We start from the raw sequence: 24,765 nt of genomic DNA on the forward strand, positions 1-24,765 counted from the left end.
CCCTAACCCTAACCCTAACCCTCTCCACGCTTTATAAGCCTATGTTGGCATAGCACATCTGGCACAGCGTTCAAGGGGCTCCCGTCTATGTTAGTACCTGCTAATAGGGTGGTGACCTGTGGTAGTGAGCAGCAGGCGTGCTGTAGGGAGCTAGGTTGCTCATGAGCCTGTGTATGCTCCTCCTCTCGCTCCTGGTGCTGCTCTTCTGTACACCCATGGAACTGCCATAGCTGCCGCGCCACCTGCACTGCAGTTGGTAGAGGCATCTCGCCATCTTGTGCTTGTGGGCCCTAGTGGAGTATCGTTAGAGACTCTGTATGACTAACATGGTTCTAGGTATTACTACTGCTAACACTACTACTACTATTGACGCTTATGCTAGCGCTAGCGCCACTGCTAATAACAGGAGATTGCTTAGCAGGCGTAGTAGCTTGAGGAGGTGTGCTTAGCATCTCCTGTAGCTAGTTAGTAATGGCAGCCTGCTTTGGGATAAGTGGTAGAGACTGCCGCTTCCTCTTAGTACCACTCCCTTATGAGCTGGCAATTGACTGCGCGTAGACGATAGATTTTCTAGCGTCTGTCTGTAGACGTTAGGACATCTCACTTAGTATCTGACTTTGGACCTTAGACTCCTCATCACCTTGAACATTCCACGACATCTCGTCCTCGTCATGTACACTTGCTTGTCTTGTAGTCGTATCCTTCTCTATAGTAGTTGAGGCTATACCTTTAACGGTCGCTTTAGTAGTGGTTGTAGCTTTAGGAGTGGCTTTGGCGGTGGCACTAGCACAAGGGTTAGCAGTAGAACTCATAATAGACAATAGTAGTAAGTAGCTCTCTATCCTGGCTCACCTACTAATCGACTGCCTCTCTGTCGTTTCCTCACCTTCCTGTCGTAGTGCTTGTAGTATAATTGCTGCCTCGCGCTCTTCATTGACCTCATCTTGTACATTAAGTCTCTAGACTACCTCCTCAACCTCTCTCTCCTCTGTTTGTGGCAGGCGCGCTAGCGCTGGCACCACCTATAGCTGCTAAGGCTGCAGCTAGCCTTGTGATATAACAATGCCTTGCTTAACTGTCGGTTGTATGTCATCTAGTGTTAGTAGGTTAAGGTTGCTCCGTATGCCAGTAGCTAGGCTTGTTAGAGGAGGTGCATCCTACTGTGCTGGATTGTAGAGGATGAACTAGGCGTTCTAAGACGAGGATTGCTGTTAGCGCCGTTAGTAAGTTATACGATTGCTAGCTAATTTAGCTGCTGCTGCATCTTGAGAATTGTGGTATTTCCTTAGTCGGCCAACCATTTTTAATAGGAAGAGGAAGGAATAGGTGATAAGTAATAGTTGTAATGGCGCTAGGGCTAGCACTAGCACTAGCACGTATAGTTGGAATAATTGAGGGGTTAGAAGTAAGGAAATAATACTAATTAGGAATAGCTTAGTTCTACATTAGGAAACAATCCTAATTAGGTATCACGTCTCGCTTAAATGTAGAAATAATCCTAATTAGGTTTAGTAGTGGTGCACGCGCCACTGCTACCGCCACCGCCTGCCTAATTAAGCGACAATACTCATGCTTCTGCCACCTAACCCTCACCCTATGTAACGGCCATTGAGTAGCGTGGGTTTATTCCCGTTAGTGTACATGCTCATCTGCGTCTGCAAGCAGCCTGCTGTAGTACTGGCAATGGTACTGTGAATGGTTACAAACCGTCTACATGGCTCCGTTTAGAGTATCGACAGTCCACCTAAGTCTTAGAATCTCCTGTGCTAATGCCGTATTTGTGTGCTAAAGAGCCTAAACATTTGACCTTAATTGAAGATCACGCGCTACAAACCCATCTAACTAAGATCAAAGCTGTTAGGCGGTTTGCTAATGCTTAGTTTTCTTAACAATGAGGGCGTTAGCTATGTGTTGCAGATCTGTAGTAACGGCAACGTTTTCGTTAGTCATAACAGGAGTTTTCGGCTGTTTAAAGTCCATTAGATCTGGCTACAGCATAGTTAGTAAGCTAGATAGTAAGAAGTAAAGAAAGTAAAAGCTTTTACCATAGTCGTGATTGTCTCCATAGCTAAGATCAACTTGTAGCTAAAGTAAATGTGAGAAATTTTTACTCTTAACTTGCTATCCTAAGCTAATGGACAATAAGTTATCCTCTCTTAGTGAACCCTATAGGGGTAACTTAATGGCAGTAGCATGTATATGGCCCTCGTAATCCTAATGGTAGGTAATTTGTTAGTGCATTACAATCCTAATGCTAACTAGGCCTATGTAGGCAATTAGTTGTATTTCTAACTAACTTGCTATTTACTGTATACCTTGAAGATTCCATAACGCTAGTTGTAAACATATGCCTAATTCCTAGGCTGTGATGTTCACTGTCATAAACGTAGGAATATGTCCCTTAAATTTTGGTTTTCGAGGGAGACATTTAATAAATACTAAAATAAGTTAAATCGGATAAAATACGACAGTCCATTAGCTAAGAAGCATGGACCTATTAAACTTGACATAGTTAAGGTCTACTAGAAGAATGCGCCTACCTACTAGAGACTAGATTCTATTACGCTTCCTATGTACGAGCGTTATCATAAGAGAAACAATGAAAGGCAACAGTTAAATGAGCATCGTAGTAGTTAAGCAAATTATGTTCTTAGGCTGTCCTTACATTTGCTATAGGGAGCTTATAATGCTTTACTAGCTAGATTAGGCAACTTCCCTTATTAGCTCTCACTTCCTAATATATATTATGCAACATTAAGTAACAACTTTATATTTAATAGTGAAGTATTTAATTCATAATAGCTACCTAAAAGTGGGTGACCCTTAGCAAGAAGGTGGCCTGTAAGATGTAGGTTGCCTATAAGATGTAGGTGGCCTATAAGAAGTAGGTGGCCTATAAGATTCACGTCTAGCTCCTAAAAAGAGATATAAAGAATCGGTACACCTTCTTAACTAGTGTTATAAGGCTAGTTCTAAGATAACCTCCTATTCATTAAAATGTCCATAGGTTTTAGGCAACCTAAGCAGCCTATTAGCTTCGGCTCGAATCGTCTAGAGGGGTTTAATAGCTTTTCCTAGCCAACTTCTACCCACTTAGTTTCTAAACAAAAACATTATATTATAGAAATAGAAGAGTCTAAAGCAATAGTAGCTAGCCTTATGAAGATAGAGCAAATTATTGCTAATTAGCGTTAAAACTTAAAGAATTTTAGGATAACTAAGGATCTTGAGACTGAAAAAAAATATATTAAAAACATTAAGATCTATATGGATCTTGTTAAGGAAAATATTAAGAAAAAGGCCTATAAAAATCACGCTAAGTTTCAATCTATCTTAGATAAAATAGGTAGCTTTGTCACGGGTGGCTAAGGGCAAAGCAACAAGGCAAGGTGGCAGGAGAAGCAACTAAGTAGACAAACCATTAGTAACTTATTTTAAAGTTAATTAACGTGCATCCCTACATTAAGGGACGCACCCCGTGACGGGACAAATATTAGTACTTTGAATTTAGTTGATTCTAAATTTGTTGAATCCATTGAAAATTCTAGTATTTTTGTGTTAGTTATGTTATGTAACTACTCTTAAACAGCCTAAACCCTAGCTACTCTAAAATTTACGATCGCGTCGTCGCCATCGCGCCTAATTGCGGATAGTGTCAATTTAAAGTATAATAGAACCCCTTAACCTACAGCACTACCACGAGCTCTTTAAACCTTTCAAACTAACATAACACTTTAATTTAGGTTCCTGAGTCTTACTACAATGCTATAAAATCATCTTAGCCTTGTAGTGACTAGGGAATGCTGTGTTATGCGACGTCTCCACATAGGTTGGTACCTCTAGATTAAGCGATTAAGGAGCTTGTAGCTGCTAAGCTGTGGCTGTATATGGCGGCCTATGAAGCCTTACTATAAAATTCCGTGCCCCGATCATTTATGCATTTAAGCGGCCACACTAGAAGCAACATGGGTTATGCAACCATGCCTAAAGTCTGCCCTTTAGGCGCTAAAGTCAGCCTTTTGAGGCTAAGTGCAGACAACATGCTTTATCGTCTAGTACGACAAACCTGTCTTTCACTCCCACTCTCTAGCATTCTTTCTTCACTTCATGTAGGATAATAGGCAAGCCAACTTCATCATGAGCTTTGGATTTAGCGTGGGCGACTTCATAACTGCAATCGAGCTTGCGAACAAGATCTAGAAGGAATTCGTAGATGCGCTAAGTCAATTCAAGGATATCTCAGATGAGTGCGTTATTTAATAAGAATTCGATCTCTGCTGACTATTATATCCAAATAGGATTAGAAGTCTCTCGATCGTCCTATAAGATGCCGACGTTGCCTTTCTAGAACAAGAGCTTAACACCGACTAGAAAAGACACTTAGAAGACATCGACAAAGGTTGCCGAAATGTTCTCTACGAGCTACAACGAATACTAGACAAAAATAGCGAACTCAGTTCTAAAAGTGGGAGTGTCGGCAAGAGAATCAAAAGAGGGTGGAAGAGGCTTAACTAGAAGCCGGAAGACATCGACGAGCTTCGGAGTCGTATCAGTACAAACATTAATTTATTGAACGCGTTCAACGGACGACTTACTCGAGACAACGTGGTTAAGTTAGTACGGCACCAAGAAGATGAAGAACATCAAACAGCAGTCGACTGGCTCACCCCAATTGACTTCGACTTCGCTACTCAACAGAGCAACTTCATTAGTCGGCGGCTCTCCGATAACGCTTCTCCGAAATTGCAGAGTCACTTAGACAACCTCGGAAGCAAAGTCGGGATTCAATCCCAAAATACAGCGGCGCTCAAAGACCTTGATGAGCATGATGAGAGCATATCTGACTTGGAAACTCAACCCAGATTGCAAACTCTCGAAGGCTCTTCCGAGTATGAGCCTTCTGAGGCTTCTATGGAAGACGGCAGCGTTTTTTCGCTGTCTCAAAGCATCTCTTCGAAGAGCTCTGCACACGGTGCAGAGGGAGCAACTTGTGAACTTGTCATACTTTTGATGGAGAATACGGAACTGCGCAATTTCCATCCACCCCTACGCCAGAACTTCGAAATTACCGCTTTCAAATCCGAGCTGCATCAGTTACTTAAAGTATTCTCAAAGGACCTCTCAAAAGAAGCATTGATTCCAATTGAAAAAGAAAGTGTTCGCTTTGTCAGCCAACTAAGGCGACGGGTGACGCATACTATTGGGCAAGAAGTCTTCGGCTTGAAAGATCAGTCCTTGCTCCAGTCAATCAGTCAACAGCAACAGCTAGACGCAAGAGAGAGGATTGAGAAATTCTTGAAGGATCTAATCCAGTCAAAGGGCAGCGGTGATGAATTGTCATTACAGCATGAGCATACGTCAGATAACGATAGCTCTGACGATGAATACGAATTGGAACCTTTTTCTAATTTTGAACTTGTGAAGAAGTTTCTCATCAACAGCAAAGCCTTTGAAAAGTTGCGAGTCAGCATCAGTAAGTTAGAAGCGCAAGGGGAAGAGTCAAATACAGAGATGCGGTCTCGCCACAACGTGATCGAGTTGGAGAGCAAGATTGGGAAGGACGAAAAGCTGTCAGATATAGGGGTTAATCAAAGCCCATTGAGCAGAACGGTGATACCAGAGTCGCGAACAATTCTCCAAGCTGGAAGAATAAATGTTTTCGCCACGCTACTGCGATGTTCTCGGACTTTGCTTCGCCTCTCCCGTCCCAAGCTGGAAATTGGATATCGGCGACTGGAATGGCAATGTGATTGTGGTATGCCACTCTATGGTGACTTCAGAGGTGACCCTGAAGAAATTAGCAAGCTCGTTAGAGAGATTCAAGCTCACGGATATGCCGTTACACAGACTTGTCACGGAACAAAACAAATGCCAGCGGATTCGGGATGGACCACTGCCTCAAACTCGGCTGTATCTGTACCCCTAGGATTAAACACATCTCAAACAACACAGAACTCCTGTCTTAATTCCACTGGCACTTCGTCTAGAGCACTTGGAGAGACACGAAATCCAACGGTTGGTAGTACAGTCGCCACAACATCTCTGACACCAGTTACGGATAATAGGTCAAAATTCGTAGCGCTATGCGTGAACACAGGTCCATTCCAAAAGACATACGATGAGATTGATATATCTTCCACTCCCAAAAACACCCAAATGTTTCAGGACTTCAAAAAGACGTACGAAGCATGCGTCGGCTCCCGGAGGAACCTACTAAGAAGATGGCTCACGAAGCCTATAGACATCGAATTCATTCAATTCGCAGTGGAAGGCCTCAGGCGTGTCTACCCCATCCCTGGGTCACCTGATTGTACGATCTGTGCTCACGCAGAGAAGAAGGATAGACTTGTCGCCGCACGCAAATACGAGCCTCATCTCAATGCTGTAGCTCTAACCCATCCACCTATTCCCCCAGATCTATTCTTTCACTTGTGGGAGTGTCCGGAACACATAACTCCTACAGTGCAGAATTTGTGGCTTAATCGTCTGCCAAAAAAGCTAGATGAGAAGCTTGACAAGGTGTGTCTGGGGACACGACCAGATGGCGAGCTGATTCTTGGGTGGGGAGTACTTGTGATTGAGGGTCTGCATAGACGGAGAATATTACGATTGACTATCGCTATTGTGGCGTTGAGCATGGTCATCTCGGTGGCCTATTCGGCTGGTATGAAAGATGTGTCCAGTGGGTTTGCAATTGGTGCTCTTCTTGTAGGATGTTGGACCTTATTTATAGCTGCACTATACTCCGAGTGGATGGCACGATGATCCAAAAATCAGGGGTACTTATTGTTGGTTATGGCTACAATGAGGGCTGATAGCATGTTCACCCTGTCAGTGAGTGAAGATAAAGCAGGCCACCACACACAGCCACACCTTTATTGCCACGTGACCAGGAATCTTCGCTTAATTTAGAGCCAACCCATACGACGACGTCGCATGACACAGCACTCCCTAGTCACCACATGGCTGAAAATGATTTTTCAGCATCATGGTGAGACGGGAGCCCAGATCAAAAAGTTATATGATTTTGAAAGGTGCAAAGAGCTCGTGGTGGTGCTGTAGGTCGAAGGGCTCTATTATGCTTCGAATTGACGCCCTCTGCAATTAGGCGCAACGGCGACGACGTAATCGTAAATTTCATAGTAGCTGCGGTTTAGACTGTTTGGGAGTAGTCATACAACATGGCTAACACAAAAACACTAGAATTTTCAATGGATTTAGAAATTTATAATCAATTGTATTTAAAGTACTAATATTTATCCCGTCACGGAGTGCGTCCCTCAATGCAGGGATGCACGTTAGGCGTGTCCACACTGCTATTGCCTCGTCGACTCGCTTAGAACTCTCGTATATGATGCTAATCCATCTAGCGAAGTCTTTAGCTTCATCCCACTTTTTGCTACTAAGAAAGCTGTCGTGAATACTATGATAGAAAGCAAAGACGGTTTCCACGTGGTTGGGAAACCAATCTAAAGATTCTAGGAACTTAGAAAGCCGGGTGTCGTGCAACTTCTAAACATCTTTAAGAGAAACTTCCGCCTAGTTTTTTATGAGTATGATGATTAGTCGATAATGCCTAAGGGCTGCTTGTCGTGAGTTGCGAGATACCTAAAGAAGAGGAGGGATGAAGTATTCGGCCTCTAAGTAGCAGCATGGTATAAATCGAGGTTCGAAATAAGCAAAATCCCATATGTAGAACTGCAACTTAGCTGGCAACTATAGGAATAACAAGAATTGAGAGGGTATCATCTCATTATATGTATTTAATAGCACTTTAATGACGGTAGGGACAAAGCGATTTATAAAGCAGGCTGAAACGCTATCGAGAGACTGTAAGTTAGAGAGCTTTATCATGAGTAGTGTAGAAAATGAGGTGACCTAGCGTCATATCGAAGTCACTAGACTGTTTGCTTGCAAAACTTAAGCTTAAAGATGTAACTTAGAATTGACAATAATCGGCTAGATCTACAATGCTAATTTGCACAAGTGTCTAGTAATGGACCCTACATACCGAGGGAGGTACAGAGAGAGGTAAGAACTAAGAGAGGTAGAATTACAGCTCACCCTAAGACTAGCTTTCCCTCTACCTCCCCCTCCTAACCTTCTTCTAAAACCTGCTAGAGTCAGCTCTCGTGTAGCGTAATAGGAGATAACGTGCATCCCTACATCAAGGGACGCACCTCGTAACGGGACAAATATTAGTACTTTAAATTCAATTGATTCTAAATTAGTGAATCCATTGAAAATTCTAGTATTTTTGTGTTAGTCATGTTGTGTGACTACTCCTAAACAGCCTAAACCCTAGCTACTCTAAAATTTACGATCACGTCGTCGCCGTCGCGCCTGATTGCGGAGGGCGTCAATTTGAAGTATAATAGAACCCCTCGATCTACACTACCACCACGAGCTTTTTGCACCTTTCAAACTTATATAACACTTTGATTTAAGTTCCTAAGTCTTACCACGATGCTAAAAAATCATTTTTAGCCTTGTAGTGACTAGGGAGTGCTATGTCATGCGACGTCTCCACATGGGTTGGTACCTCTAGATTAAGCGATCAAGGAGCTTGTGGCTGCTGAGCTGTAGCTGTGTGTGGCGGCCTCCGAAGCCTTGCTATGGGGTTCCGTGCCCCGATCATTCATACATTCGAGCGGCCACACTAGAAGCAGCATGGGTTATGCAACCATGCTAGAAGTCTGCCCTTTAGGCGCTAAAGTCAGCCTTTTAAGGCTGAGCGCAGACAACATGCTTCGTCGCCTAGTCCGACAAATTCTCTAACTCCCACATTCTGTCATCCTTTCTTCCCTTCATGTAGGATAATGGGCAAGCTAACTTCATCATGAGCTTTAGATTTAGTGTCGGCGATTTTATTTTAGTAATCTAGCTCGCGAATAAAATACAGAAAGAATTCGTTAACGCGCCGAGTCAATTCAAGGCTGTCTTAGACGAGTACGTTGTATATAGAGGAGTTCGATCTTCGCCTACAATTACGTTTAAAATAGGCTCTAAACGCTCTCTATCGTCCTTTAAGATGCTGACGTTGCCTTCTTAAAACAAGACCTTAATGATGACTAGAAGAGAGACTTAGAAGACATCGACAAAGGATGCTAAAATGTCCTTAACGACTTACAACGAATACTAGACAAACATACTGAATTTAATTCTAAAAGTGGGAGTGTCGGCAAGAGAATTAAAAGAGTGTGGAAGAGGCTTAAGTGGGATCTAGAAGACATTAACAAACTTTAGAGTCGTATTAGTACAAATATTGGTTTCCTCAACGCGTTCAACGGGCTACTTACTCGAGATAACGTGGTTAAGTTAGTACGGCACCAAGAAGATCAAGACCGCCAAACTGTCCTTGACTAGATCACCCTAGTCGATTATGCTCCCTAGCTAAACGACTTTCTTACTCGGCGACAGGAGGGAACCGGGCAGTGGCTTCTAGACTCAACAGAGTACTAAACATGGGTAGAGACAAAGAAGCAGAGGTTATTTTGTCTAGGAATTCCTAGGGCGGGGAAGACAATTCTCACCTCAATTGTGGTAGAAGAACTTACTACTCGCTTTCAAAATAATAAGAGCATAGGTATTGCGTACCTCTATTGCAACTTCTAGCGACAGCACGAGCAGAAGGCTGAGGATCTACTCGCAAGTCTGCTGAAGCAGTTAAATCAAGGTCGGTCGTCTCTGCTAGACACTATTAAATCTCTCTATGATAGCCATTAAGTCAAGCGGACGCAGCTATCATTTGAGGAAATCTCAAGAGCTCTTCAGTTAGTAGCTACCATGTACTCGAGAGTCTTTATTGTCATCGATGCTCTTGATGAGTGCTAAGTATCTTATAACTGCTAGAAAAGATTCCTGTTAGAGTTGTTTAGCCTCTAGGCTAAATGCGGAGCGAATCTCCTTGCAACTTCGAGATTTATTCTAGAAATCACCGAATATTTTCAGGGAAGCATATTATTAGAAATACGAGCTAGTGAACATGATGTGCAGAGGTATGTAGAGGGCCATATGGCATATCTACCATCCTTTGTCGGACGTAGTCTAGATTTGCGAGAGGATGTCAAGACTGGTATCATAAAGGCTGTTGACGGCATGTATGTGGTTCTTATTGTAATTATCTACACAAGGACTTACTTTGCCTAGGTTCTTACTTGCTCAGCTTCACCTAGATTCCTTGATCAGGAAGAGATCACTAAAGGCTGTCTAAGCTGCTCTTAAAAATTTGCCTTCTGGTTCCAATGCGTATGACCATGCGTATAAGGATGCAATGATTCGAATTAAAGGACAAGTAACCGACTAGGAGGACCTTGCTAAGCAGGTCCTATCATGGATAACCTGTGTAGAAAGACCATTAACTACAATAGAACTTCAGTAGGCACTTGCTATGGAAGTAGGCGAGTCTGAATTAGACGAAGACAATCTCCTAGAAATTGAAGATATGGTTTCTGTGTGCGCGGGATTAGTTACCATTGATGGGGAGAGTAACACCATCCGCTTAGTTCATTATACAACACAGGAATACTTCGAGCGAACGCAAAGCCATTGGTTCCCGAATGCGAAGACTGATATCACGACTATCTGTATCAGCTACCTCTCATTTGATGTTTTTGAGCGTGGGTTTTGTCAAACGGACGACGAATTTAAGGAGCAGTTGCAGTCAAATCATTTTTTTGAGTACGCCGCACGAAACTAGGGCCACCATGCTCGCATGGCTTCGAGTTTTAGCTAAGCATTGAGCTAGACGGTTGTTAATATTCTTACAAGCAAAGCTAAGGTTGATGCATTGAGCCAAGGGTTATTTGCTACCAAAAGCTATTCATTAGACTGGAATTACAGCTAGAAATTCCGGAAGAAAATGACTAGACTGCATTTAGTAGCATACTTTGGGGTTATGACAGTCATCAACCTACTGCTTAATACAGGTAAGGTCAATGCCGACTCTAAGGATGAAGATGGCTGAACGCCACTATTCTGGGCTGCATAGAACGGGCATAAGGCCGTCGTCATGCTGCTGCTTGATACAGGCAAGGTCGACGCCGATTCTAAGGATAGACATGGTGAGACGCCGCTATTCTAGGCTGCACGGAACAGGCACGAGATCGTTGTTAAGCTGCTGCTCGATATAGGCAAAGTCGATGCCGACTCTAAGGACAGATATGGTCAGACGCCACTATACTTAGCTGCACGGAATGGGCATGAGGCCGTCGTCAAGCTACTACTTAATATAGGCAAGGTCGATGCCGACTCTAAGGACGGAGATGGTTAGACGCCACTATTCTTAGCTGCACGGAACGGGCACGAGGCTGTCGTCAAGCTACTGCTTAATACAGGCAAAGTTGACGCTGATTCTAAGGACGGAGATCGTAAGACGCCGTTATTATCGGCTGCATAGAATGGGCACAAGGTCATTGTTAAGCTACTGCTTGATATAGGCAAGGTTAATGCTGACTCTAAGGATGAAGATGGCCGAACGCCACTATTCTAGGCTGCATAGAACGGGCATAGGGCCGTCGTCATGCTGCTTCTTGATATAGGCAAGGTCGACGCCGACTCTAAGGATAGACATGGTAAGACGCCGCTATTCTAGGCTGCACGGAACGGGCACGAGGCTGTCTTCAAGCAACTGCTTGATATAGGCAAGGTTAATACCGACTCTAAGGATACAGATGGTGAGACGCCGCTATTCTAGGCTGCACGGAACGGGCATAAGGCCATCGTCATGCTGCTGCTCGATACAGGCAAGGTTGACGCCGACCCTAAGGACAGATATGGCCGGACGCCACTATACTAGGCTGCACGGAACAGGCACGAGGCTGTATTTAAGCTGCTGCTTGATATAGGCAAGGTCGATGCCGACTCTAAGGATAGATTTAGCTGGACGCCACTATACTGGGCTGCACGGAATAGGCACGAGATCGTTGTTAAGCTGCTGCTCGATATAGGCAAAGTCGATGCCGATTCTAAGGACAGATATGGCTAGACGCCGCTGTTCTAGGCTGCACGGACTAAGCACGAGATCGTTGTCAAGCTGCTGCTTAGTACAGGCAAAGTCGATGCTGATTCCAAGGACAGAGTTGGTTAGACGCTACTATTTTGGGCTGCACGGGACGGGCACGAGGCTGTCATCAACCTACTGCTTAATACAGGTAAGGTCAATGCCGACTCTAAGGATGAAGATGGCCGAACGCCACTATTCTAGGCTGCACGGGACGGGCATAAGGCCGTCGTTAAGCTGCTGCTCGATATAGGCAAGGTCGACGCCGATTCTAAGGATAGACATGGTGAGACGCCGCTAATCTGTGCTGCATAGAAGGGGCATGAGGCTGTCGTTAAGCTACTGCTCAATATAGGCAAGGTCTATGCCGACTCTAAGGACAGAGATGGCTAGGCACCGCTGTTATTAGCTGCTAAGAACGGGCACGACTTGGTCATGCGGCAACTTGAGTAATCGCAAGACTCACTATCATGAAATAATGACCAAATTACCTCCCCCCTACCCACCTCTGTTATAGCTAGCCTCCTTTAATACTCATTTTAGTGCCGCAGTTTATACATACCATTGAATTATAAATGCTTTGAAATCAGTAGGTCACAAAACGAATGACGATATGGCAAATAAGCCCGCCACCCATATTCCTAGGGTGGAGGTGATCGGATATTCAATTTTCTAGTGCAGCTGCGAGGTCACGCCTTTACCTCATGTGTTGTGGTTTGTGTTAGGGTGGAGGTACGGTACGGTACGATGCTGTGCTGTGCTATTGCAAATGCAAAACCGACTTTTTTCATATATATCCCACGTATCAAGGCAGTTCCGCTTCGAGCGCTAGATAGTGAAAGACGTATCTATACGATATTTGCAGTATCATGTCCATCCTTGCGCTGCACAGGTCAGCGTTGCCTAAGTCGGCGTCGCTGTTCGTTAGGTAGTTAGTCGGAAGGATTAGATAACTCGGTAGGGACATCGATGTTGTTAGCGGTGTCGAGTGGCTCCGTCGTAAGCATCGCTTGGTAGTTTTGGTCAGACGTGTCGAGTGCGGTGGTGGAGGTGCTAATTGTGGATTCCGAAGTTTCTGCAACCGGTTAGAAATGGGTATTAGGAAGAGCTGCGTGAGAAAAGTGTAGCATAAGCCATTTGGGCTGACCAACTCGCTCGCTGGCTGTAAGACTTGTGTCAGGCACAGTCCTGATCAACTATACACAGCCAAATAATGTCAGAAGCGAGTGTACATCGTAAGAATTGGGGGTGGTTTACGCTAACTAAAAATCGCTAGTCGCTTTGCCTGTAGGTATTAATTCGCGTGTCAGCCATGCATGAATTTGCGCCTTGTAGCAGCCACACGGTTGATGACGATCTCCCGCGTGGTTGTGAGAGCTTAGAGCTCAGGTACAATTCCTTTACATGTTTTGGGAATAGTAAGAGCTTGATGGTGGAGCTGTGGTGGAGGAACCCTGTTACGCGATAAAAGCAGACCCTCTGCAAATCTGCCATGAGGGCGATGACGCAAACATAATGTTCTAGAAGAGGGATCTGGGGTGTTCGGGGTGGCTAGAATACGATGTGAGCAAAATTATAGGAGATGTTGATATGCATATCTCTCAAGCAAAGGAGAAAGCGGCCGATTTGGCAGATATTGGCCACTTTTTGCTCCAGTTTGAGAGGGCAACTTAAAGTCCAATTCGGAGTATATCAGGGGGCACGGAACCCCACAGCAAGGCTTCGCAGGCCGCCACACACAGCCACAGCTCAGCAGCCACAAGCTCCTTGATCGCTTAATTTGGAGGTATCAACCCATGTGGCAACGTCGTATGACACAGCACTCCCTGGTCACCACAATGCTGAAAAATCATTTTCAGCTTTGTGGTGAGGCTCGGAAACCCAGATCAAAGTATTATATGAGTTTGAAAGGCACAAAGAAGCTGGTGGTGGTGCTGCAGGTCGAGGGGTTCTATTATGTTTCAATTGACGCCCTCCTCAATTAGGCGCAACGGCCACGGCGTGATTGTAAATTATAAAGTAGCTGGGGCTTGGACTGTTCAGGAGTGGTTATACAACACGACTGTCACAAAAATACTGGAATTTTCAATGGATTCACAAATTTAGGATCAATTGAATTCAAAGTACCAGTATTTGTCCCGTTACGAGGTGCGTCCCTCGATGCAGGGATGCACGTTAACTCTAAATTTGTAAATCCATTAAATGTTTTCTATATTTTTGTGTTAACGCATGCATTGTGGCTGACTAGAAATATCAGAAGACTTCGATAGCGATGATATAGTACCCATCATTTCTTCAGGCACTATTATTCTGAATACTTATTCTTTACCCTAAATTGAAGTATCCTCTGCTAGATAATAAGGCACATGTATCTTGGGGGCAGAAGCCGTCAACTCTCAGGGACTTTCGAACGCCAGCCTAAACCTGACCAAAGTGATCAGACGCACGGCCAGCGATCTGACATATCAGCAGCTGGTCAAGTCTTTCGGTAGCATCCTTAGGCATCTCGCCAACAACATCTTGCAGGTCGCGGCAAACCCTCTTCCATTACATCACCCATCGAAGAATATCCATTGAAATATCAACAACACTTGTGCCTATACTAGATTTGCACACCAACCGTAAAGCGCTAAAAATTCCACTGTTTCATCCAGATCGCCATCCACTGCGGCCCAACTACTTCTAATGCTTCCAAACTATTGCTTGCAGCCACAGCTTGCCGCACGTCTAGTCGTGCAATACTCCCCGACCTCGTCGTGCTTTGCCTATGGTGAAATTCTACTAGAGTGAGCGCCGGGTTCCTTGTGACACGGAGGGCCGGATCTGTTGCGGAGGCCTGCAGGGCGTCTATCCATACCGTAAAGGGCACAATTTGGATGTTTGTCTGCCCTCGATTGAGATGAGCCTGCACGGTTGGGAGAAGGGTCTTCCAGCTTGTGATGCGTGGATTCAGGACATGGTAAACCCGCGGTTTGACAGGCGGCTTGGTCTCAGAGGCTCCTACCAACTCGACTATGATTTTCGAAAGAACGTCAACGGGAATCCAATCCACCGTGTCAATGGCACCAAGGGTCTCGGGGAGCAAGCCAAGGTACTTGGAGCTGGACACTAAACTCGGGAGCCATTCTCGCTTGTTCCACACGCCCTGTTCCTGAGTCGGTCCAGCGATTTGGCCAACGCGGATCACAGTTACGGGGACAGCGGATCTCGCACTTGCGAGATCCAGCAGGCGCTCTGCAACGTGCTTTGACTCACAATATCCAAGGGGGGTAGCGGCACTGTAGTCATAGATGATTTCCTCGGGGACCTTGCCAGTATGATTTTCAAGCCAATTGGTGACAGTGGAAGCGCTAGAGATGAAGTAGAAGTTTGCTGCCTTCTTAGACGCGACGCTAAGATCAATTAAGTGCCGCACGCCACGGATATGAACATCGAAAGACTCAATCGATGATACGAAGTCGACTTGCCACGCGTTATGAATAATGTGCGTTGCGGACGACAGCAGCAATCCGTACTCATTTGCTGTCAGTCCCAGCTCACGCTCACCCAGGTTGACCTGGTAAAATTCTACGCGGTCGGCAGCGAGGTTGGTGGTCAATCCACGCCCCGTGTTGATGTCGACCTGCCGTTGGTGACTACAAACAGATCGATTGAGGCATATGACCTTACCCACCTTGGGATGCGCGAGCAAGGATTCTAGTAGATGAGAGCCCAGGGATCCAGTAGATCCGGTTAGAATGACGCTCCATGTATCATCCTGCACAGGTGAATGCCGAGCGACTGGCAGATCCATCGAATATTTTTCAACCAGTGCTCGCATCTTCTGCGCCCGAGACTCCTCCACTAGGTTTTCCGAGTGGCCAACACGACCTGGGTTGAACTGGATGCCTTCAATGGCTTCGATGCCTTCGCCTTCTAATATAATCGCACTGAGCAACTGGGACTTCAATGCAACCCTGCGCGATAGTACGAGGAGGGAAGCGTTTCCAAGGATCTCGAACAACGGCACATCCGCCTTCATCTCGCGCAACATCCAGTTGCGAAGCTCGACTGCGACGAGTGAGTCCACACCATATGCTGCTATTGGACGGTCTGAGTTGATATCGTCCCTTGGTATCATGAGAGATTTGGACAGCTTAGCTATGATCGCCTCGCATACGATCTGTGACGCCTCGGAGGTAGTTTTGGCTCTCTCCAGGGAATGGCGAACGCTTACGGCTGTATCAGTGGGTTCGCCCAGCAGCGTGGCCGACCTGGGGAGGAGATGAGAGAATTTGGGATCTCGAAACCAGAAAGGGATATCACCAGTGGGCGCGGTCTGGCCAAGCTTCGAATCTAGTATTTCGCGCGTATACAGTCCGGTGACGATCTGACAAGCCTGATCTCCGCCAGATCGAGTGATTGCAGATTGCAGTATGGCCATTAGTTCCTCCACGTGGATGTCGGCATAGCCTTGCCTCTTTAGGCTTGTCCGAGCCCCTTCATTCTCGGACACGAACCCCGCCCCTACGATGACGCCAAGGTCCAGAGTAACTGCAGGAAGCCCTTGTGCGGTCCGGTAATGTGAAAGGGCATCTTGGAAGGAGGATGCCGCCGCATAGTTGCTTTGGCCAGGGTTGCCCGATACGCTGACGGCAGAGGCAAGCATCACAAAAAAATCGAGCTCCGACTTGGAAAGTTGTTCGTGGAGATTCCAGGAACCTTGGACTTTGGGACGAAGAACTCGCTCGTAGTCTTCGACTCCCATCTTCTCATACAGGGTATCCTACCTAGTGTTAGTTAAACCGCGATAGTGGATAGGGAAGAGCGCACCTTCAAAACCATGGCGCACTGTATAACGCCACGGATTGCAGGCATTCGCCTGGCGATTTCCTCCAAAGCTTTCGCCAACTGTGCTTCACTACTGACATCGCAGTTATAGGTTGCGACGTTCACCCCTCCTTCCTCGAGGTCCCTCACAATCTGCCTCGCGCTCTCTTTATCCAGACCACTGCGAGAGAGAAATATGATGTTCTTCGCGCCGTGCTGCATCATCCAACGAGCAATCGCTCTCCCGAGACCACCCAGTCCACCCACGAGCAGGTAGGAAGCATCGTCTCGGAAATATGGCTGGACTACAGCTCGTGGTATAACCTAGATAGTCAGTCAGATTCTCATTTGGAAGTGGGATATTATACCTTGACTTGATCCTCTGCCTTTGGTATCACGACTATCTTCCCGGTATGCTTCCCCGATTGCATCAGACGGAAAGCAGCCTCAATTTCCGACATGGAGAATACAGTGATTGGCGTGATTGGGCTCAGCACCTTTCCCCGGAACATTTTCATGATTTCAGACAAGGTCTTGGCTCCGTGAGACATCCTGTGGTAGAAGATGGCCTCCAAATCAATCGAGGCAAACGTCACATGGCGCATAAACGGCGCCATTTCCAGGCGACTGTTTGCAATCATATCACGCTTACCGATTTCAACGAACCTACCAAACATGGCCACGCAGTGCCATGTTTGTCGAAGGGCCTCGCCAGCCAGGGAGTTTAAAATAACGTCGACGCCCCTGTTGTGGGTCATCCTCATGATCCCGGCGGCGAAGGAGGTGTCTCGACTCGAGAAGATATGGTCGCCAGGAATACCGTATTGTTCCATGAGGAACTTCTTCTTGTTCGCCGTGCCCACAGTGACAAATATCTCAGCGCCGATCAAGCGAGAGAGCGCAATGGCAGCTTGGCCAACACCTCCTGCAGCACTGTGGATCAAGACCGACTCCCCTCTCTGGAGACCGGCGGTGTCATACAACGAGATGTAGGCTGTACAGTACGCAACGGGTATCGATGCAGCCTCCTCAAACGTCATATCATCAGGTATTCGCTGGACGACGGCTCCAGCGGTGCGGAGAGAGTTGCTAAATGCACCACCTGCCCAAGCACACACTCGATCACCCACGATGAAGCCTGCGACGTTCTTTCCAAGCCGAGTGAGGACGCCGCTGCACTCGCAGCCTAAAGGCTCTTCTGTAATCTGGCCCATGGAGATCATGATATCGTGAAAGTTGAGACCGCACGCTCGTATCTCAATCTCCACCTCATCGTCTGGCAATGGAGGAGCCATTGTTGGATTATCCACAAACCTGAGCGTATCCAAGAGGCCGGGTTTTTCGATCTCCAAGCGGAGAAAACGGTTCGGTTGTTGGAAAGGTTGGATTTCAGCGCTTAACTGCCTAGTAGCGGCCATGACAGACTTGTTCATAGAGATATCCTCCAGGACACGGGGAATGAAGATGGCCCCATCCCTCTCAGCAAACTCAACGTCACAAATCTGCTCCTCGGCGTTGAGATCGAATGCTGATCTGAAGACGTCAAGAATGACCTGCGCAGCTCCTTGCTCATCTAGCTGTCTCTGGGCATCAAGATCAAGAGTGACAAACTTCGAAGCTTGGCTCTCACACCTCAGCGCACGTGCCAGTCCGGTGATAAGACTGACGGCTGGTGTCTCGCAGAGAACAGTACCACCACGAGACAGCCACAATACACCTCTGGCTGTTGAGAAGATACCCTTGATGTGGTCAAATTGGTCGGGTTGAGGTTGCCTCAACAGCGGCGTATGCAGCTCGCCCAGAAAAATGCAGACTTTGCCATCTCCCTGAGCATCTTCCAATGAGGAAACGGCAATACACTCCCCGGTTAAGCTTTCAAGGGATGCCCTGAGAGCATCGAGAGACACTCCCACCGGCGATCCATCGTGAACTATTAGAGCTGCGGGGTATCTCGGCTCGTGGCCATCAGTGGCTGTTGACGCTATCAGGCTCGTCAGATGATCCTGCTCGCTAGGATAGTCCCATACGCAAACATCCAGACCAGTGAAGCCTTGTCGCTGAAGCAAAGTCCCCCAACTATCTTCAGACAGAGTAGGGCCCATCTTTCGGCACTCTTCTGTACCTAAAGGGATGGTCAGAGTTGAGGAGAATACGAAGTGGTCATTTCTTACCTAACCACCAACCTGGCAGGGTCCCAAATACCACCGACGCACGTAGCAGGACGTGAGTAATCTCAAGGAGGATAATCTTTCCGTTTGGCTTAAGCAGCTTCCGGACATTCTTCATTGTGTTGTCCATATTCCGCGTTGCGTGCAGAACATTGGCGGCGATAACCAAGTCGTATTTGCCGTTCTCGAAACCTTGGGTGACAGGATCACACTCAATATTGAGCTTTTTGAAGCTGATCAAGCCCCCCCAGTCGGCGAACTTTTCCTGGGCCTTTTCAAAAAATCCGCTGGAGATGTCAGTAAAGTCGTAATGGATGAAGCGGGCGCTTTTGCCACTATAACCTCCAAGTGTTTGTAGGACTGGCAGTGTGCCACCCCCTGTGCCCGCCCCTATCTCTAGAATACTCATGTTCGGCCGCTTGTGGGCTAGCTTGTCGACGTAGCTGGCTACTTGGATAGAGTAGCGGTCTGCACCGATGGCTTTACCATAAAACTCGTGGAGAAGGTCATCCTCGAGCATCAATTCCAGAGGCTGGATTTCTCTCCTCAGGATCCGAGCCAGGCTTCCACCTACTCGACAGAGCAGCTGACCGTCGACACTTGAAGCCTGTGCCACACTCAAGGTCTCTTTTCTCTGTTCGAGCCCAGCTGCTAAGCCAAGCGCAGTTACGTGCTTGAGCCCTCCCTCAGTCGCCAGCTTGCACTGGTATTTCATCCAATTGTAGTAGAGCTGATGATGTGCCTCCATACTCTGGTAATCCGCATCCGTGAGGACTTCCAAGGCATCTTGCATGTAGTAAACAGACGCGAGTTCAAGATTGGAGATGGTGGCCGAATCAGTTGGATCTTGTTCTGCGCCCCACAGCCTCTTAGCGGTCTCGCGCTTGATTGAGTCGACGTCCGGCTCCCAACATAGCTTGAAGCAGAGTCTTCTAGCTTCCTCCTGGTCGACAGGGTTGGTATTTCTAAGAAATACGCAGGTCAAGCCCTTTATCTCAATAACGGGCTTCGAATTCAGCTCCGAGGCATCCACGACACCAATCGTAGCCTTGACTTCGCGAGCGCCATTGCGAGATGCAGACGCATGCACGAGGAATCTGTGTCCAGGAGAGTTGTTGATATCTCGGGAGATGAAGAGCTCCCCAATGAATGTTGGCAACACGGGATCCTGCAGCTGAGCATTCCCTCGTGTCAATGCGGGGAAGATAGCTTGAAAAACTGCATCGAGAGTTGCAGGATGCACCACGTGGGGATATTCAAAGCGGTGAGGCATGACGGCGCTCGTGTCAGGAATTGACACGGTACAGAGAGCTTGGTGAGGACCTTGTCGGATGTTGACGAAATTTCGAAACGTATCTCCGAACTGGACCCCTGCGGACTCGAGCGATTCGTAGACGTTCCCGATATCGACGCTCTCTGTACAAAGTGACACAGCATTTGCGAATCTCAGCTGACTCGAAGTCTCTGCCTCCTCCGCCTGTCGACCCCCATCGACTTCTGTGGGCTGTGAGGCGATCTCAGTCAAAATGAAGCCTCGGCAATGCTCACTCCACCCTTCCTGTCCATTGTGTGAGAAGACGCGAAACTCCTGCCACGTCTCTAAGGAGCTGAGATTATTGTCGGTAGATGGCCGCAGGGTGAAGCTTGTTTCAATGCCCTCAGCAGTCTCTGGGATAACAAGCGCTTTGCTAAACCTGACATCTCGCAGCCTATACCCAGTGACTAGTTCGCCCTGTAGGCCTTTACATTGGAGAGCAGCTTCGATAGCCATAGCGACAAAACCTGCTGCCGGATATAGAATGCTCGACTGTATTTTGTGGTCCTTCACCCAGGGGATGTCGGAGACGCGAATGATGTTTCGCCACTTAGGCTCCAGATCGTTGAAGTCGGGGACGGGAGCGCCAAGAAGATCGTGACGAGGATGCTGTCTAAAGCGATAATTCAAGCTCAGGCGAGATTCGTGCCAGTGACTAGCCATGTGGTTCCACGGATATGGAGGCAAGTCGACGATGACCTGCCGAGACTCGGCGCCATTGGGAAAGTTGACTGCATCTAGATCGACCGGATATCCACTCGCAAACAAAGTGCAGACTAATTGCAGCGCTGCGCGTACTGCATCTGTATTTCGAACCAGCGTCGGTGCATAAGCAATCCCAGCGCCCCGCAACTCCGAAGTGGCCAGGGTTTGTTTAATAGGTCCAGCGAGCGCAGAGTGTGGGCCAATCTCAACCAGTAAGTCAACCGCGACTCCCGAGGCGTCAAGACGGTACTGGGGATCTCTTCCAGGCTCGAGGCATAAATTACGCAGAGACTCTGAAAAGCGCACGGGCGAGACCATGTGCCTCACCCAATAAGGCGCGTCCAGCTCCGTTGATTCGGCAAGGTTGCCGGTCACTGAGCTCCAATAACCGATAACCGTGGAGGAGTTGGTGCTCAATTCTCTCAATGCCAGGAGGTAGTCGTTTTCGATGCTTTGCATATGGTGCGAATGATAAGCCGTGTCAATTTTGAGCTTCCGAGCGAAGATTCCTTCGCATTCCAGCATTTTGTGCAGCTCATCAACAGCAGCAGCATCTCCAGAGACCGTGACACTAAGGGGGCTGTTGATACAAGCGACAACGATCCGACCAGAAGTTATAGTGGATATATGGGTCTCAGCATGCTCTTGCGACAAGCCAACAGCCATCATTGCGCCTTGAAGCTGTGTGGACTTCTCCGCCATAGTCATGGTGAGAAGTCCTCTAAAGTAGGATATCGATATAGCTGATTCCATGGTTAAGGCATTTGCGGCGTAGGCAGCCGCAGCTTCACCACTTGAGTGGCCCACTACTGCGATAGGTTTAACACCCCATGAGGCAAGTAGGTCCACCAGCGCTATTTGGATCGCGGTCGACAGCGGTTGACTTATGGAGGCAATATTCACACGTGTACTTTGTGCATCCCGGCTCAGTTCATCTGAGTACTCTATTAGCTTATGCAGAAAGGTAAGAGACGAGACGGACGTACCAAAGATGGACCAAGTCGCCCCGAGGATTTCCAGGTGACTTTGAGCGGCGACCAAAGCGGATTTAAAGATGGGATACGCATCGATCAACTCCCGGCCCATCGCGTACCACTGCGCCCCTTGGCCCGTGAAGACAAAACCGAGCCTGGGAACTTTCGAAGTTCTGCTAGGCTTGATTTGCCCTTGGAGAGTCTTGAGCAAGTCGGCTGGTGAATTTGCTGGAACCGCTACTTTCCATGGCAAGACAGAGCGGCGTTGGCCAAGAGTGTACGCAAGGTCGATCAACCAGTTGCTTGGTTGGGCGACCATTTTTTCCTGAAGATAGTCTGTCAAGTTTCTAATGAGCAACTCGCAGCATTGCTGGTCGTTTGAAGTCAGGACGAAGACTCGTCCTCGATCGTCTCCTCCGCATATCGATGCGTCCTGAGCAGCAGCTACCAGCGGTGGAGCCGTACGATGGGATCCTTTCCAGCCGCGCGAGGACAAATAGTGGTAAGAGTCCTCCAAGATCGCGTGCGCATTAGTGCCACCGAATCCAAAACTATTGACGGATACCCGACGAGGGCCAGCGGATGGCCAGGGCTCCAGATGCAGTGGTACCTTGATAAATTAGCTCTCGTACTAGAGTGGAAGAGTGTTATACCGTCAGGTTCCATTCCTCGAGCGGGATACGCAAGTTAGCCCGCTCGAAATTCAAGCTAGGCGGGATGAGACCTTTCTCAAGCATCATGACAGCTTTGATTATGCCAGCAAGACCGCTCGCACCCTCCAGATGACCAACATTGGTCTTGATGGAGCCTATCCGGAGAGGCTTGTCCGCCGGTCTTCCAAGCCCAAGCGTATTTGCGATCGCCGCTGCCTCGATCGGATCCCCAGCTGGTGTTCCCGTACCATGCCCTTCAACGTAACCTGTGTCAAGAGGATCGAGACCAGCTCGAAGATATGTCGACTTAATAAGACGTTCTTGCGCCTCGCCACTTGGCAGTGTGATACCGGACGTCCTTCCGTCTTGATTCACCCCGCTCTCTCTAATCACAGCCCGGATTGGGTCGCCGTCACGAATGGCGTCGTTCAGGGGTTTCAAGACAATACAGGCCACACCCTCTCCACGGGCATAACCAGTTGCACGGTGATCAAAGGTGTAACACTTGCCATCCGGTGAAAAGAATCTGCCATTCATCGTGAGCCGCGGATTAAATTTTAAAGACGTTCATTCTTCTCATACCTCATCGGAGTCATCTTTATCATCATATCAGGGCTGAATATCAAGTTGGCGCCTCCAACAATTGCTTGCTTCGACTCTCCGCAGCGTAGGCTTTGACACGCCAGGTGCACCGCAACTAGGCTTGCAGAGCAGGCAGTATCAACAGCGATGCTTGGGCCATTAAGGTTGAAGAAATACGATATGCGATTGGCCATGATTGATTGGGCATTCCCGAGGGCTTGATATAGTGGACCCCTCTCCGGATCACGCTCTAGCATTTCGGTGTAGTCTTTGGTAAATGATGCTGTAAAGACCGACGTGTTGCTTCCACTGAGATTTCCTAAGGGGATTCCGGCTGGCAAAATATTAGAGAATATGAATTACTTAGATGATTGGGAGTTACCATTTTCCAGAGCTTCATAGGCGCACTCTAGCTGCATCCTCTGCTGAGGATCCATTGCCTGATATCATAAGTAGTGGTCATGCCAACATCACAGCATATATCTCACCTTCGCCTCGTTTGGACTAACGTTGAAGAACTGAGCATCGAAACGAGAGAGATCTTGCTTAAGAAAATAGCCACCCCGGGTGTTCATCTACAGGTCAAGAGTCAGAGTGGCAAGCGAGGAATCTGATGGTAGGGCCATACGACACCGTTTCTATCTATATTCGGATGATAGAACGCGCTCGCATTAAACCTATCCGCAGGAAATTCGGACCAAGCATCCCGAGCCTCTGAGCAGAGCTCCCAGAGTTTCTCAGGGCTTGTAGCATCACCCGGAAAACGGCAGCTCATACCGATGATGGCAATGGGCGTCCGTGCATCCTTGACACTACTATCAATGAGGCTCATGGGGACAGTACTAAGTCTATCCGGTCCTCCATCAAAATCATTGACGGGAGAGGTAGATGCTGATATGCTACTGGCATGGCTATTCGCCCCTCCTCCAGAGCTAGCTATCTCGTGCGTCTTGAAGGAAAGGCAGTCAGCCGCGCCAACGTGTTTCGGTTCAGTTGAACGTTGCATAGTCGAGTGTGCTGACGGAAGCCCGAGAACAATGCTTCGAAGGAATTAAGTTTCGGGTTGCTTCTCGCGCAGGACAGGATAAGATGGCAATATGCGTTTACTAGAAAACTCGGTGCCTTCAATATGGAGAGTGCCAACATTAAGTACGAGATTGCGGTGTCGATGGACTTCACGCGTGCTCTCGAGTGGCAGGATTGAAACTTCCCCTCCAATCATTCACACCGTGGCCATGATCCCTTAATCATCCAGTGGCTGACCACCAGAATGGCCCTTAAATCCATTTCAACAAGATGGATTTCTTTTCCGGCTACATAGTTTTGCCATGCATCCCGCTGCACCTTACAACGAGTAGGATGTGCACCGAGAAATAACTTTGACAGCCGGGGTCATAATCATGCGCTAAACGGACCCTTCGTTGATGGTTGCAGGACGCTCGTTATAAAGTGTCTTACGGCAAGTCGTGGCTCAGCATTCTGAGGCGGCCTCTTGTCTCAGTTTACTCAGCTCACGGTTACTCCGCGCTCTTGGCATGATCATTTCGTAGATCCGGAG

General features: G+C 47.5%; 4 protein-coding genes across 4 annotated transcripts; 2 read left to right on the plus strand and 2 right to left on the minus strand.

Moving 5' to 3' along the window:
* Nucleotides 1-19: 19 nt before the first annotated feature.
* VE01_06682 (uncharacterized protein) lies at nt 20-943 on the minus strand (the record flags this gene model as incomplete). The annotated part of the gene is made up of 4 exons (XM_018276122.1): nt 20-290; nt 354-455; nt 728-783; nt 853-943. Coding segments are annotated over 4 exons (520 nt in total), but the record flags the coding sequence as incomplete, so codon positions are not given.
* Nucleotides 944-3,980: 3,037 nt separating this feature from the next.
* On the plus strand, nt 3,981-6,765 carry VE01_06683 (uncharacterized protein; the record flags this gene model as incomplete). Its single annotated transcript, XM_018276123.1, has 2 exons — nt 3,981-4,055; nt 4,519-6,765. 2 exons carry the CDS (start codon nt 3,981-3,983, stop codon nt 6,763-6,765), a joined length of 2,322 nt encoding a protein of 773 aa, XP_018129704.1.
* A 4,246-nt stretch (nt 6,766-11,011) lies between these two features.
* VE01_06684 (uncharacterized protein) lies at nt 11,012-11,398 on the plus strand (the record flags this gene model as incomplete). Its single annotated transcript, XM_018276124.1, has 3 exons — nt 11,012-11,063; nt 11,133-11,267; nt 11,337-11,398. The coding sequence occupies 3 exons, from the start codon at nt 11,012-11,014 to the stop codon at nt 11,396-11,398; spliced, it is 249 nt and encodes an 82-aa protein (XP_018129702.1).
* A 2,822-nt stretch (nt 11,399-14,220) lies between these two features.
* On the minus strand, nt 14,221-24,213 carry VE01_06685 (Type I Iterative Polyketide synthase (PKS); the record flags this gene model as incomplete). Its single annotated transcript, XM_018276125.2, has 10 exons — nt 14,221-16,766; nt 16,814-17,134; nt 17,179-18,932; nt 18,982-21,933; nt 21,985-22,582; nt 22,626-23,151; nt 23,208-23,541; nt 23,590-23,647; nt 23,696-23,782; nt 23,836-24,213. 10 exons carry the CDS (start codon nt 24,211-24,213, stop codon nt 14,631-14,633), a joined length of 9,144 nt encoding a protein of 3,047 aa, XP_018129701.1. The 3' UTR covers nt 14,221-14,630.
* Between the last annotated feature and the right edge of the window lie 552 nt (nt 24,214-24,765).

This window comes from Pseudogymnoascus verrucosus (assembly GCF_001662655.1).
Source record: "Pseudogymnoascus verrucosus strain UAMH 10579 unplaced genomic scaffold scaffold_26, whole genome shotgun sequence".
NCBI lineage: Eukaryota > Fungi > Ascomycota > Leotiomycetes > Thelebolales > Thelebolaceae > Pseudogymnoascus > Pseudogymnoascus verrucosus.